We start from the raw sequence: 15891 nt of genomic DNA on the forward strand, positions 1-15891 counted from the left end.
TCCCCCATGATCCTCTTTTTCTTATGTTAACTGAGAGCTGAGTTGATGAGATAACCACCTGTCCAGTGACCTTGCAGGGCAGTCTAATCCCTCCTGTAAACTATGGCAGATACGCTTTAAAGTTAGGAACGCAATTGTGGCTATAGATTAGGTTTACAGTTAGTGTCAGGGTTAGGGTTACATCTGTATCATATACACTCTAGGATGAAATAACTATAGAGAGGGTACAATTTCTATAGAACATACATGTATATGTTTAAATACATGGCATCCGCTCATGTTGTTGAAATCTAGTTGAGATTTATCACTTAAAATTTCAATTTTCTTTTGTTGCACAAATATTTTACAAATAGGATCATTCTCAGAACGTCATGGGGTGATACTTGGCGAACTGTGGACTTCATGTATTGAGTACTCTACAAACAGGCGGTGCCCTGTTGCAGTTTATAGATACAATAAATAAAAAAATGACAAAAGAAAGAGCTTTTCTGGTCGGTCGCATCCCGCATATCACAAGCACACACATCCATTGTAACCATTGGCTATGACGTTGACATATTTCTATAAGGTTGACTGCACTAACTATATGAATATTTCAAAAGATATTTCTCTCTTTGGGTGAACTTTGGTTTCGGAAAGAGGAATAGGAAAATATAATGTAGCATACACAATCTGAAAAGACGTCGCACACCCATAGTTTCCTGTATGTTAGTTGTATACTCGCCCTTGCTCAGAGCGTGGATAGGACTACTCAATGTTAAAACTATTACCATGATTGTGTGAATGGATTGTAATTGATTATCCACCATGGATTCTCGGATTTTATTCTGGACTCAAGTCATCTTATTAGTTTCAACAGGATCGGGAATATTAGGACAATCTCCAGGTAAAAGTATATCATTATAGCAATATGAACAGTATTTTTGCAATACACTATAATGCCACGCCTTTGGTAAATTGACGTGTATAAATAATAGCTTATAAGAGAACACTATATTATGATTTAGATACAATTTTACTCACGTTGGGTTAAAAAAGGGATCGTGTTTGTTTGCTTGGAAAGACCTAACCTTAAAGTGGGTAAATTGCAGCCCAAATAAGGCAAGATTTATCCAGTGTTAGGTAAAATTTTACCCAACAAATATGCATGCTCCCTATGTTTTTTTCACCCAGCACTTTTTGCAGTGTAAAACGTCAATAGATCAAAGGATCACAAATTATAAAGTTTACACAATGAACTAATATATTTAATAATGTCTCATATACTCTACCAACACAATCACGAGCTGTTATATTTTGATCAATTACAATTCAATCACGTGATAGACATAGTTATGCAACAAGAGTAGAAGAACAATAATGTTTTGGATGTGTACATGGAGGTAGAGCAATGTTATGTAAATCCATATCATGATGTAATATTGATAAAATGTACAAATATAATGAATCGAAGCCATTTATACCATTCCCTCATGCATGGACATTAGGCATATTCTTTGAATTTAGAATGAAAGAAATAGGAATGTTCAATTTTACTCTACAGTGGCAGTGTTAAATATTCTTGATAATATCTATATCGTGTACTTCCTTAAAAACAGACTATACAAAAGTCAAACTTTCATGTTCGTATACTGTACTGTGAAAATATAGAATTGAGCAATTCCATAAATAAGCAAAAGGTCAACATTTCAAAACTGACTGAATGTAATATATATATGGTCTCTTTGAAAGCTAGACATTACAGTTTATTTGTTTCTGTTTAGTGACTAATCCATGTTATTCTGTTAATCATTTTTGTTATTCTAAACCTGAATTTCATAGATCCTAATTCCATTAGTAAACTGAAAGCTCAGGTGAGCTTCAAAACCTTTCAAGCTATCGACTTATTTATTTATTTATTTACCAACAGCTATACATTTCATACATTTTATACAATAATTACATATACAGGAAGAGAAACTATTGGTTGGTAAAAGGGGCCAGATAATAGCACATGTGCTAGTCGAGCCTAACCCCTTAAACAGGTAAACAAAGTATTTTGGTACAAATCAGTTTAGAGAACGTAACAAAACAAAAAATAATGAATTTACTTTTACAATCGATACTTAGAAAAGACAAGAATCAGTACTCAACAATGTCTTACAATATACAAACTAATAATGTAAAATATGAATTATGAATGGGTATACTTGATATTTCATTCATGACTTCTCCAACAAATGACTTGTAACAGAATTCCGAAACTTGTTTCTAGACCTTGTCAATCTGACATCAACAGGTAATCTATTCCAAAATTCACTGCCCACAAAAGACAATGAAAATTGACCTTGTGTCGTTCTTAATTTTGGAAGACGTAATTGTCCATCTTCTTTTTGTCTTGTGGAATAGCTATGTTCTATAATGTCACAGTACTCTATCATTATTATTATTTCACATGTAAATCAGAAATATCATTAGAAGATTATATATTTACGTTCTTGAAATCAAAATTACTAGGTGTGTACAAATAAAGTATTCATATTGTATGTCTTTGGGCTTTCGATGTGTATTTTTAATTAGTCGTTACAGTCTTTAGCTTCATGTGAGTACATGTATTTGTAAATTTGTAAAAGAAGTCATGTTCAACCTGAATCTACTGAATTTGAAAACAGATTGAATCTAATTATAAGACCTTAACGATTGTCATTAAAGATAAAGTTGAGTTCTGGTCATGCGATTGCCTTGTGAAAGAAAAGGTGTGGAATGGATCAGAAAAAGTTGATCATGTATCATGTCAGTATTGGAGTTTACTGCAAGGTTCTGGAATGATCAAAATCATAATAAATTTGGCCCAGTCTTGGTAAAGTAACGAGCACTGTACACAGAAAGATGTATATGGGACTACACAAATGGTTTCGGGCGTACTTACCTTGATTTCCTTATCTTTCTATGCTCATGACTCAGCCAGTATACATTTTTATACCAAATTCTTTTGGCAAATTACATTTATTTGTAATCTTGAACATTCAGTGTCAGTTCCGTTTGATTCTGTGAGAATCAATTTTCTTTTTTTACCAGACATCAAGTTTATCAAATCTTCGAGTTTGAACCATTGTACAAATTTCTTGATTTTCCTGCGATGTGAATGCTTCTAGAGGACCTGGATTTTTCGAGTGAATAAAGTGTTTGTTTGTTTTTCGTTACAATTTTAATGGTCATAGACATCCATGAAGTTTGTTTGGTTGTTTGTCAGTTTGTGAAATCAACAGGGATAATAAACCACAAATAAAGTGTTCATGGTCATACGTTCAGAGTCCGGAAAGGTGCCAAATTTAGTTAACTACAGTTCATTGTCTGACACAAAAGCTCTCACAAAATTCAATTTTATTTGAAAGAATACAAACCAGACATAAATTATTGTAGGTTTATAAACAAATAATTTGTAGATGTTGTGCAAGTGTTGTTTAAAGGTGATCAGATATACAGGATTTGTTCAGTTAGCATATTAAATGCACATTCAAACCCCTCATAATGTTCGTCCGTCCGACCCCACCCCCCTCCCCCAGATCAATCCATATCTATAATATGGCAACGTAGATCAACATCTTTTCCCCATCTAGTTAAAGAGTGCTTTCTTAGAAACCAATTCATACAGAAAATGTAAGACTTGGCTAATACAAATCACAGATATTTTAATTTTAACTCAAATAAAAAGTTTAGTTCTGGTTAAACGGTGTGGAATCGATCAGAAAAATTTGATCACGTAACATATAAATATTTATGTATACTGCAAGGATCTGCAATCATCAAAATGATAAGAAATTTAGCGCAGTCTTGGTATTAAAGTAACAAGCACTGTATACATAAAGATGAATATGGGACTACACAAACATTTGGCATAAAATAAAAACGATCACAATGACTTTCACCTCTCTCCAGAACTTAACCTTATCTTTAAGTTGAAAGTTACGGAAGTGGCCTTTTAAAAGAACACTATATCCAAGGTCGTGTGTTCAATCCTCGTTGTGTGATGACCTCTTGAGACAAGATGTTCAACCCATATTTGACCTCTCGACCCAGGCATATTAAATGCGTATCTGGCAATGCTGGGTTGATAACAATTGCAGGGTTTGTAGGAGGAGCAATATAGTAAAACTAAAGTCGCTACACCGGTCATTGATTGTACCACATTATTTGTAAAGCGCTTAGAGACATTTGTATTAGCGCTATATAAAAATTAAATATTATTATTAATATTATTATTATCAATGAATACTTAGAATCAAATCTAGTCTACTGACGTGAGATATTCGAAAGGGAATTACATTGTTCTGAGTTAATTTCCTTATTCTTCCGATAGAGGGCTGATTGGTAGTGTTTAAAACTATTTACATATTTTGTCTTTCTTTCTGTAAGTGATGTACGACTGGTTGATGGTAGTTCCACTCTGGAAGGAAGGGTAGAGGTGTATTATGATAACCTTTGGGGTACGATATGCAACCGAGGATGGGATAGTACAGACAGTGGTGTAGTCTGCAGACAGCTAGGTTTGTATGAAAACTCGTCATGTTTACAATCCAATAGGCTGAACAATAGTAATTGAGAAGCAATAATGTAAATATATGTAAATAAAAATATAAAATATATTTTCTTTTTAATACAATATATTTGCTTTTGGACCAGACAAAATAAGGAAACCAACACAACTTCCTAAAAATCACTTTCTCTGAAACTACTCTGAAAATTAGAGACTGAAAATACTCTGAAATATGAGACTGTGACTGTGACTAAAAGGACGTGAGTCTCGACTACTATAGCTCAATTTCTTCATATTAATATTCTTCAATCTTCTTCTTCTTTTACCTTTTTTTTTCTCTTCTCCTTTTTTCTTCTTTAACCTTTTTCTTCTTCATCTTCTCATCCTATTTTTTCTTCTTTATTATATCTTTCTTATTATACTTCTTTGAATCGACTTGATTTGAATTTTTAATTAATCTGTGTAACTATAACAAAAGTCTTCTTCAAAGCCATTGGTATGAATTCAAATGAGTTATACAAACGCAGATTGCAATGTAAATAAGATATCAGAAAGGAAGTACAAAACTGCCTTGAAAGAAAGGATTTGTAACAAGAGAGAATGGGAAAGAGCAGGGAATGCTGAAGAAGAAAAGATCATTTTTGTTAAAGCATGGAAAGGGAAATGCCCAAAAGAAAAGAAATGGGGAGAGAAAAATCATAACACCATGTTTTTTATTCTTAATTATTATTTCTCAAACATCATTTTGAATGGGTAGCTCGTCATAGCCGAAATGATGTTGAATAGTACATTTAATAATTTAATACAGATATAGCTATTTGATATGTGTAAATCTCTAACCCATCATCCTTATAAAACATTACTGTATGTCCCGGTTACTTTATCACTGTGTCTTTCATTGACGTTGGATTGTCTTTGTAATGAAACATGAAGATATTGTGTCGATATTGCATGTATTTGGAAGTAAAGGAATTATAGACACTCAGAAGCATGGATCAATATTAAACCAGGGCTCCCTATGATGAACTGATTCAGGCCAGGTATTCCAACATTGTTCTATTTTGCTTTGTTTATTTCCATTTGTGGAATGGGTCACCCTTATTGAAACATATGTTATTTAACACAGGACTCTAGGATTAACAGGGTTTTTAATTGTGAAATTTCCACTGTCATATTTAATATAGGTTTTCAAGTTTCTTTGAGCAGTCCAAGTTTCGGGGCTGGCATTCCAACACAACGTATCTGGTTAGCTGACGTACAGTGTGAATCATCCGACCGACGTCTGAACGAGTGTGTTACAGACGGCCAGTGGGGACAGACCTCTACATGCCCTCATAACAACGATGTAGGTGTTAGGTGCTCAGGTAAGTCTTCAAGCCACGTGGAATTACCTTTTATTTCCTCGATGATCTACATATCGAAACTGATAATCGACCTGTGTCAACATAATTATTTTGTATGTATGTCTTCTTTTTTTTTCTTTTTTTTTACTCTTTAGGTTTCTTTAAAGGAGAGAAATATTTACCCCGAGTAGACCAAAATTATTTGTATGATTAACTCCGTAAACATAGGCGAATATTTATTCCAACACAATGATACTCAAAAAAGGTTAAATCCTGTTTACCCGTCTCGAAAAAAAAGAAAAACGTATGACTAAAGTCATTGTACATTATTTGTTTTCCATCGTCATATTCACTTTGTTATTATTCCTTATTATTGTATTACTAGTAGACGAAATAATAAATGCTATATGAAGTTCAATACAACAAAATATATGAACCGACAGATTCAACATTTTCCCGATTGATGTTATATTTTACAGAGACCGGAGGCTGCGTTTAAAATTATAATTGCACGTGAGAATTCTGAATCTTGAAGTGATTATATTTCATTGAATGATGCTATGCATTCATTATTTATGCTACTTGAGAGCAGCAATAGACGTATTTTCAACAGAAACTTTAAATCTTAATTTGTTTAAACGTAATCCATATTTATTTTTTACACCTTTTTAGGCTTAAACGTTGGGATCGCGCCAAATTACCAAGGGTGCTACCGTTTTGAAGACATTCCTGTATCAAACTCAGCAATTACTTTCGAGTCAAATACTATTGAGACTTGTTTAGAAAGCTGTTCAATAAATTTTATGTTTGCTGGTTTATATGGAGAGACATGTACTTGTGATGACCAGATAAATCCTTCAGCCCAGCCTGTTGATAACAATATGTGTAGAATGCCATGCCCAGGTAGCTCTGCCCAGCTGTGTGGTGATGATGAAGTCAACATGGAATTCTTATCTGTTTATTCTGGTGAGTGTTTTCATATCTCAAAATAAAGAAATAATTATAAAATTAAAATATTTGAATTGTAGTCTAAAACAATAATGAAGATAACAAATTAAACGAATACACATGTAACATTCTAGGCTTAGGTCTCCTCGGAAAAATTGTCCAATTATTGTCATCTTCTTTCAAATAACTGTTCTTATCCAAAACCCATTGAACTAATATCGTAATGTCATATCAGTCGTCTGTTTAATAATAGCCAGAAGGGTGTTAACTGATATCATTCTAAATATAGTTAATGCCCTTTTGATTTTTAACAGATCTCACACATTCAACAATTTTTCCTGATTTCAAAGGTTTAATGAAATATCTATTTAAGCTGAACCTGACAGTCTGACAATTAATAATCTTGTATGGTGTTTCATTTTTATTTTATTTAAACTTCCATTTTCATTTCAAATCATCTAGTGTCTGTTGGCGATGGCTACGTCTCATCACCATGGTTTCCTGGTAATTACGTCCTACCAAGTACTGATACATCCCAACCAGACAACCTCATCTCCAGGACCGATGTCACTGCGTCATCAGGGATGCTTTTGATTCAAGTCCTGGCTTTCGACCTAGCTCCTGGAGACACACTGAGGGTGGAGGTAGGAGGTATGACCATCAACCCTACAGCATCTGGTGAAACCATACTGTCTGGGCTACCTGAGACGACACTGGTTTTGACTGCAATGTTGACGAGGGCTGCGAACTCGCCTGGAGCATCGGGGTACCTTATCACCTTTACCAGTGAGTTAGCCTTTCATTGCCGGAAAAAAATCAACGTTTGGTGTTTTTAACGCTTTCAATTGACAAATAAAGACAATTTTCATACGAGATCGTTTTTACTTCACTATATAAAAAAAGGAAGTAATTTCTAAAAACAATTCCAGATGACCTTCAGTGTTTAGTCCCTTCCGTTGGAATAGGATGAGTAGCCTTTCTAGTTGGTCCTGAAACATTCGCTCTATCGAGTCTCCCTCCCTTTTATTTGCGTAAATTAGTAAAGACGTATAACATTTTTTTTTCAAGTACAAAGTAAAATTAAAGAATTGTTGTAATCAACAAGTGGTTAATTCAAATGACTCCCAATCCAAGGGTTTGGGGGGGGGGGGGGGCCGGGTTCAAATCTCAGCTAGGCACAAACGTCAATTGGCAAGACATAAATCCACTTTTACCACTACCCCTCCCTCTCCCCTTGTAGGTGTACATTGTTAACCTGGTTATTATTATTATAATTATTATCATTACTATTATTTATTATCTTTATTATTAGTATCATTATTATAGGTAGTAGTAGTGGTGGTAAGAGTAGTTGTATTAGTATTAGTAGTAGTAGTAGTAGTAGTGGTAAGAGTATTAGTATTAGTATTAGTATTAGTAGTAGTAGGCCTATCATTAAAGTTGTTATTCTTATCATTATATCTTTATTTTTATAATCATTATTATCATCATCATTATCATTATACAGTAGATCCAACCACAACGATGCCTCAAACTATGCCGACTATATTAACCACCCCGACCACTACAGCCCCTGTCACCAAACCTCCAAACCCATGTAAGCATTATGCCCATTGGACACCCTGCGTCATTTTGATTGCGCTATTACCAGCGCTAATTAAGATTATAAAAATAATCGGCACAACACTTTTGAATTCAACACAATGTTTCCCTGTTCATTTTTCTACTTGGTTTATCATTGTGGTCTCACTTTCACGAGCACATCAATGACATCTACAGTCACTGACGCAGTCCTCCGTCAGTACATTGACGCCTCGTGTGCAATGGGCGTTAAAGGGCCTTTGATATAAAACATCCGGTAAAGCTGCAAACCGCTTTTCCTTTTATTTCTCAAATTAATGCATGAATGTCTGATACTCATTTCTTACTCTCTATTTCATTACACTGCTCATTAAGCCAGTTGTCTTTGGCTTCGTTACTCCTCTTTCAGATCTGTTTATCTAGATATCCATAGGCTTCTCCATTCCGTTTCTCCTCTCGCCTCTTCGCCATCTATCTAAGTATTTTGGAGGGTATCAATTTCTTTTTCTTCCTCATATTCTTTTTCGGAAGAGTCTTATAAGCACAGTGGGGACAGCTTCAGAAAACCTTGGTTATTGAAACTCATTTCCTGTCTCCACCTGTAACATGCTAAACCTATTTTGCACTGCCACTCTGTACTTTTCCGTCACTTCTTTGCCCTCTCTTTAATAATAATAATAATAATAATAGCTCACATTTATAACGCGCCTCATACTTTGTTTCTAGGCGCAGCACATATTAAAAAGTCAAGTTCTAATCGCTGGCTTGCCTCCGTCTTCTTCAACTTTCTAAGCATGACATGCATGTGACTGATGAGGAGAACATGGTCGATTTGGCATTCAGCTCCGTGATATCCTTTAGCTTGTCGTATGGAATTGTCGTATCGGAATGTCCTGTTCATGTTCAGTCGTCTCGGATTTTGAAAAAACATGTTTGTGTAAATGGTGACTTGTAAACTAATTTATCTCTATACTCTTTCAGTACTACTACTGGTTCAAAGTCCATGAGGTCCTACTGTGCTATCAGCCGTGGTGAAAGTTATTACCTGTGACTTACAATGCTTCATGGCCTTTTCCAAATCCTCATAGAATTTGTCTACATCTTCCTCTGAATGAGCCGTAGTATAGGTGCGTAAACCTGACTAATATACACATTGAAAGGTTGACCCTTCAACTCAACAAACATCACTCTATCTGATAGAGACCAAAAGCCAAGTAAACATCTTGATGTAGCAATCGAGAATTTGATATAGCGCAGCCTCCGGCCGCTACCGTTCGCCACACTTTTGATTTAGGACAAGTAGCAGTAGATAACTCATTACTCCGCAGGCTTGACTGTATTTAAAACAGAGCATCCAATATATCTAATATCAGTAGGTACCTTGTCAATGAATACAAATAACATAATCGAGCTCTAATCGAGAACTAATTATCCAATTAGCCCCTACTCGAATGTCATGTATTTTCATCAAAGACGGCGGATGCTTTCAATTGATGTAGAGGACATTTTGTATTTCCTCGTGCAAGTTAAGGATAATGGTGAGTTCTGGTCATCCGAGTGCATTGTGAAAGAAAAAGTGTGTAATGGATCAGAAAAATTTGATCATGTAGCATGTAAGCATTGGTGTGTACTGCAGAGTTCTGGAGTCATCAAAATCATGATAAATTTGGCCCACTCTTGGTAAAGTAACGAGCACTGTACACAGAAAGATGTATATGGAACTACACAAATGGTGTCGGGGCTACTAACCTTGATTTCCTAATCTTTCTATGCTCATTACTCAGCCAGTATACATTTTCTACCAAAATTGTTTGGCAAATAACATTTATTTGTAATCTTGAACATCCAGTGTAATTTTCGTTTGATTCTGTGAGAATTCATTTTCTTTTTTTTTTACCAGAACTCACCTTTATCTTTAAGGGCTTTTATATAACGCAAGAGAAACAAACTCTGCCCATCATTTTTTGTATCTTGATAATTGTTCTATTTACTAGAGGAAAATAAGGATCGTACTGTAGAGAGTGAACAAAAATATAACACATTCGCATCCAACCGGGTACCCAGTTAACACCTGGGGGGGGGGGGGGGAGGAGCTATGTAGGTAAAACTCCTTGCTCATTGACATCAGTTTCGTGCATGGGCTCGAACTCACGTATGACCTCGTTTGGGATGGATGAAATATTCATTTGACTACTATTTCAGTTTCCAACATAGTCTTATGAAAAATATAGTGCCATCCCTAGTTTTTATCTTTCAATATCCTTTCTCTTAAAGCCAACATGTAGACAAGACACTCAAATTAATCAGTGTTCTAACCAATCTTCCTTGTCTCTCCATTCTTTCCAGCTTCCACACCATATGCTGTTAGACAGTGTATGCCATGGCTTATTCCTGTGTTAGCTTCTGTTATTGTTTTGCAATTCATCGTCATATCTGTTCTGCTAACGCTGTTTTGCTACCAGCGAAGGTAAGTACATCAACCAACACATCAATAAAAGAAACTCTTGAAACAACAAACTGTCATAAAAGAAAATACTTCTTTCCTTCGAAAATGTGATATATTTTTTTCGTTAACTGTTACTCACCAACACTTTTTTATTTCCAGACTAACACTCCTTGTATATGAATAATTTATCATATTCTATTATGGAATAAATCATTAACACATTATTGTTTCTTTCTTTATCGAGAGTGGGAGGGGGCTCAACTTCTACGACAAAAATGTTACATTTAACAGAGGGCAGGGTATATGATTAAACAATTCCGCAAAGACAAAGGTAAATTTGTTAATACTTACGCAACATACGCTTACACATTGAGATAAAAATAGTAACCTACAAAATAGATCTTCTGGAGTAAGACATTCAACATGCCAAATGCTATTAAAAATACTGCTCCTTAAATATTGCCATATTTTGTTCAATTTTGTCCTGAATGCCAAAATTAGTTGTCTTAAAAATATTAGGTAATATACCCGCCCCCCCCCCCCCACTCAGTGCTATTTAGGGTACGCATATGCGTGTTCCAAGCGACCCCCCCCCCTTTCAGCAAAAGTCCGGTGTGTAAAGTCAATACGGGTCGACCTTTTTCTTTTGTTATACGAGCCTTTTTCAGCACACCCCCCCCCTCCCTTTTCAGCAAAAGTCCGGTGTGTAAAGTCAATACGGGTCGACCTTTTTTTTTTGTTACGAGCCGGAGAGTTTAGGAACACGCATGGTATCCCTCCGTTCACGGAGTGGGGGGGGGGGGGGGGTAATATATTGCCCAGCGTAAGGTTAATAAATGTATCTAACCAATTTCTTTACATATCCAGAGTGATATTGTCCAATTAGGCTCAAAATCAGCCATGGACAAAGAAGACAAAATACTTGACGCAACAAACAGAGTTGACAAGGACTTAACTCCGTTTCGTTGACAATCAGCCATGCACAAGGAAGACGATAGACTTGAAACATGGCTGATCGTGAACTAAACGGAGTTAAGTCTTTTGTCAACTCTGTTTGTTGCTACGGCAGGCAACCAGTGAAAACCAATTTGTTTCATTAAATTATGGAAATGCAAGCATCACTTTTAAAAAACAGAACTTTGTTATTCCTGGCTCATTTTTCCTGATTGAGGTGTCATATGAAACGGCAAAAATGAACTTTCTAGAAATGTGATTTTCCCTTTGAAATTCAGATACCGCCCGCCAAATGACTTTTTTGGTACCCTCTCTTCAAATTGTTTTTAATCACTCATGCGTTAAATATGCATCATATGAGTTGCATCGAATGACAGAAGAGGATCTAAACTTTGCAAATGTGTGTCATTTATTAATTATAATATTGATTAAATTATGATTAAACATCGATAATTGTCGGTTTCGTTTTTTCTCTTTTTCACTTATATTAATAATGATTAATGATGAGATTGATAATGATGATTATGATGAAACGATGATGATAGTTTCTATAATCATGTTGATGATGAGGATCATGATGGTGATGATGATATTGATGTTGGTGGTGATGATGATGATGATGATGATGTTGAGAACGATGATGTTGATAATAATGAAAGTATTTTGAATGATGATGGTAATGATGACGGTGATGATAATGATGAGAATGACAATGATGATGATGATTAGAATGATGTCGATGATGATGGAGATAGTGATTAGAATGATGATGATGTTGATGATGATGATGGAGGTGAAAATATTGATGATGACGAGAATAATGATGATGATGATGATGGTAGCGATTTGAATGATGATGTTGTTGATGATGATGGTGGTGATGGTATTAATGATGATGATAATGATGATGATAGTGATTATAATGTTGATGATGATGATGATGATGATGTTGAGAACGATGATGTTGATGATAATGAAAGTGATTTGAATGATGATGGTAATGATGACGGTGATGATAATGATGAGAATGACAATGATGATGATGATTAGAATGATGTCGATGATGATGGAGATAGTGATTAGAATGATGATGATGTTGATGATGATGATGGAGGTGAAAATATTGATGATGACGAGAATAATGATGATGATGATGATGGTAGCGATTTGAATGATGATGTTGTTGATGATGATGGTGGTGATGGTATTAATGATGATGATAATGATGATGATAGTGATTATAATGTTGATGATGATGGGGATGATGATGTAAATAATGATGTTGATGATGAAGACGATGATGATGATGATGATGATGAGGTGATGATGTTGATGATGGGGATGATGATGTTGATGATGATGATAATGATGATGGTCATGAAGTTGGTGATAATGATCCTGACGAAGATTTTGATAGTGATTTAAATGATGATATTGACCATGATGATAATGATGATGATGATGATGAAGATGATAGTTTTTAGAATGTTGATGACGATCATGATTATGACGATGATGATGATGATGATGATCAGAATGATAATGATGATGATAATGTTGGTGATGATGATAATGACGATGATTTTGATGATGATAATGGTGATAATGATAATAATGATAATGATGATGGTAATGTTTATAATGAGAATAATAATGATGAGAATGATGCCGATGTGTTAATGATGATGATATATATTTTGTATTAAAGCTGCGCTTTATAAATGTATTATTATTATTATCATGTTGATGATGGGGCATTTGACCAAAATCAAGAAGACATTAACTGAGTTTTTATTATGATCTTTAATTGTGGTGTTTAACCCTAGTAACGCTGGGCCATTATGCCCCCCCCCCTTGTGTACAAAACATATTGAAATGTCATTTTTCCTAAAAATAAATCGAACATTGGTTATTGGGTCTTGTTTAAAGTTTAGGTGGTTGTTTTGGGAGTCAAAACAGTTGAATTGTAGTTAGAAATGAAATAAAACAACAAAAACAATAAAATACTAAGTTTAAAAAAACAATGAAATACATAAGAAATTATCAAAACAAAAGATAGCATATAAAGGAATAAGCTGGCTCTTCCAAATGTTTTGTCCTATTATTTCAAATTGTTTAATGAATATATGTAGTGAAAAAAGAATGCTTCAATATGAATAATATATGATTTATGGGTAAAAATGTGATTTATGACCATATTTGCATAAATTACCATAAATATGCAAATAAGTGAATTTTACAAAAAATTCATATTATCATAGTATTTTATACACTTCAATTGACATGCGTGCTAATTTTCACGGAGATCGGCCGTTTCACGGCCGAGATCTTAAGAGGAACCATAATGCCCCCCCCCCCCGCCATACTAAGAACTCAAATAGCCCGGCCTTTTTAGGGTTAAGGAAAGTATAAAAGCTAAATTGAGGTCAATAATGGCTAAAAAAAAATTGAATTTGCAAAAAATAGTCTCAGCAACATTTGAACAAGTTAGATTAATATATTCAGTACGGACGGCACACGTAAAACACGCGCATATGAATCCGCGCTCGCACAATTTTAGAATGTTACATAAAGGTCTGAAACGTGTAGTAAATTGGTCCAATAAGCATTGTTGACCAATTTCAAATTTCGACGCACGCGTACGCGCCCGTCTTGATGCGCTCACGGACATGGGTTTGACCAAAGGGTGTGACCTGACAAAAGTTTATCCATGACGTCAAGTTTATGCGTATGGAATATCCTTCAGAAATGATATTGTATGACGGAAATATGGTCAATAATAGAAATTAACAAAATGTCGCCTAGATGACGTCACGCATCAGTAATAAAGAAAAAGTTATCGTCGTAAGGATCAATTATAATGCATAGGCACATGTCATTCATTAGGTATGGAGCTAACGAAATCCATACAGAAAGAAAGGGTAACCAAAAAAGGGGCAAAGGATAGATTCTGACGAAATCAATAGGTGCTCTGCCACGCTACACGGCAAATCACCTAAAAATGATCGGGTATAGAATACATCGACGATGTTTCAAAGCGCTTCACCCCGGTACTAAGATTCAGGCTTGCCCGCTCACAATGTATCCACCTTTTCCATCCACTGGGGAGCATTTCAGCGCTTTTTTAATGCTGAGCAATGAAACTACAAAGACGTATGCACCGGCGTATGCACCGGCGTATGCATCATACCGGGTACCCATTTAATACTTGGATGGAGAGTGGTGAATGTGGATTAATATGGATTTATTCATGTGATTATTTTGTCTGTAACAGACGCAAAGTACGAACCAGGACGGGCGAGAACGAACCAGATCCTTACATGGACCTACAACCCAGACCCGAGGGAGACAGGACATACCAGGAGATGGCTATCACCTCAACGGCTTCGTCCAAAACACCAGGAGAAAGACGTCTACCATCACCAAACCTGATTTATGAGAACCAGAATGTTTCGGAGATTGCACACAAAAAAGAAGAGGGTGCTCATTTTTAGATTGTACTTCCCTAAAATAAAAATAATTAGAAGCTTTAGAAAAACACAATATAAATGTCAGCAATTTTACGTATCTTCATTTTACTGAGAACAACATCAACAGATTAATTCTTCTTTTTTTTAATTCCGTTTTGAAAGCAATACAAAAATAATCTCACATAACGTTTACATTTGCAAGAGTAACTGGAAAAGAGGGATTCTTTTTAAAACGATTCCATTCAATTTTATGTAATTCAGTTTACAAAAAAGCATTACATGTAACAATCAGATATATTACATAAAATACACATGAAGAACATATTGGACTAGCACATAAAACAAACTTAATAGGCTGCAACCTGAAAGGATATATAATCCTTATAAAGGTTGACCCATTTTCGATAATAAAAAATATGAAATATATTCGTTAATGAACATTATTCGAGACACGAATAAACAAAATAAAAAACATAAATACAAACAAACCATACATTTCTTGATTTCAAATGATTAGTGCAATTTACCCAAAATAAATGTTTATACCTACGTTTTAATACTTACACTAGCAGAATTATGTATGTAACGAAGAAGAGCGATCCACGGAACGGCCCTTTAAAATAATTCGTTTTT

The 15891-nt window shown here is 34.9% G+C and overlaps 1 protein-coding gene across 1 annotated transcript; it reads left to right on the plus strand.

The window, feature by feature from the left end:
• The first annotated feature begins 721 nt into the window (after positions 1-721).
• On the plus strand, positions 722-15282 carry LOC115923368. Its single transcript, XM_030983843.1, has 7 exons — positions 722-886; positions 4395-4526; positions 5701-5880; positions 6532-6825; positions 7270-7593; positions 10735-10855; positions 15063-15282. Exons 1-7 carry the CDS (start codon positions 808-810, stop codon positions 15280-15282), a joined length of 1350 nt encoding a protein of 449 aa, XP_030839703.1. The 5' UTR covers positions 722-807.
• Positions 15283-15891: the final 609 nt, after the last annotated feature.

This window comes from Strongylocentrotus purpuratus, unplaced genomic scaffold (assembly GCF_000002235.5).
Source record: "Strongylocentrotus purpuratus isolate Spur 01 unplaced genomic scaffold, Spur_5.0 spur5_scaffold_13, whole genome shotgun sequence".
Lineage (NCBI taxonomy): Eukaryota > Metazoa > Echinodermata > Echinoidea > Camarodonta > Strongylocentrotidae > Strongylocentrotus > Strongylocentrotus purpuratus.

Coding starts and splice junctions, on each gene's coding strand:
- LOC115923368 (XM_030983843.1), top strand. CDS start 808: ATGGATTCTCGGATTTTATTCTGGACTCAAGTCATCTTATTAGTTTCA. Junction 4,527..5,700: donor TGTAGTCTGCAGACAGCTAG/GTTTGTATGAAA, acceptor TATTTAATATAG/GTTTTCAAGTTTCTTTGAGC. Junction 5,881..6,531: donor TGTAGGTGTTAGGTGCTCAG/GTAAGTCTTCAA, acceptor ACACCTTTTTAG/GCTTAAACGTTGGGATCGCG.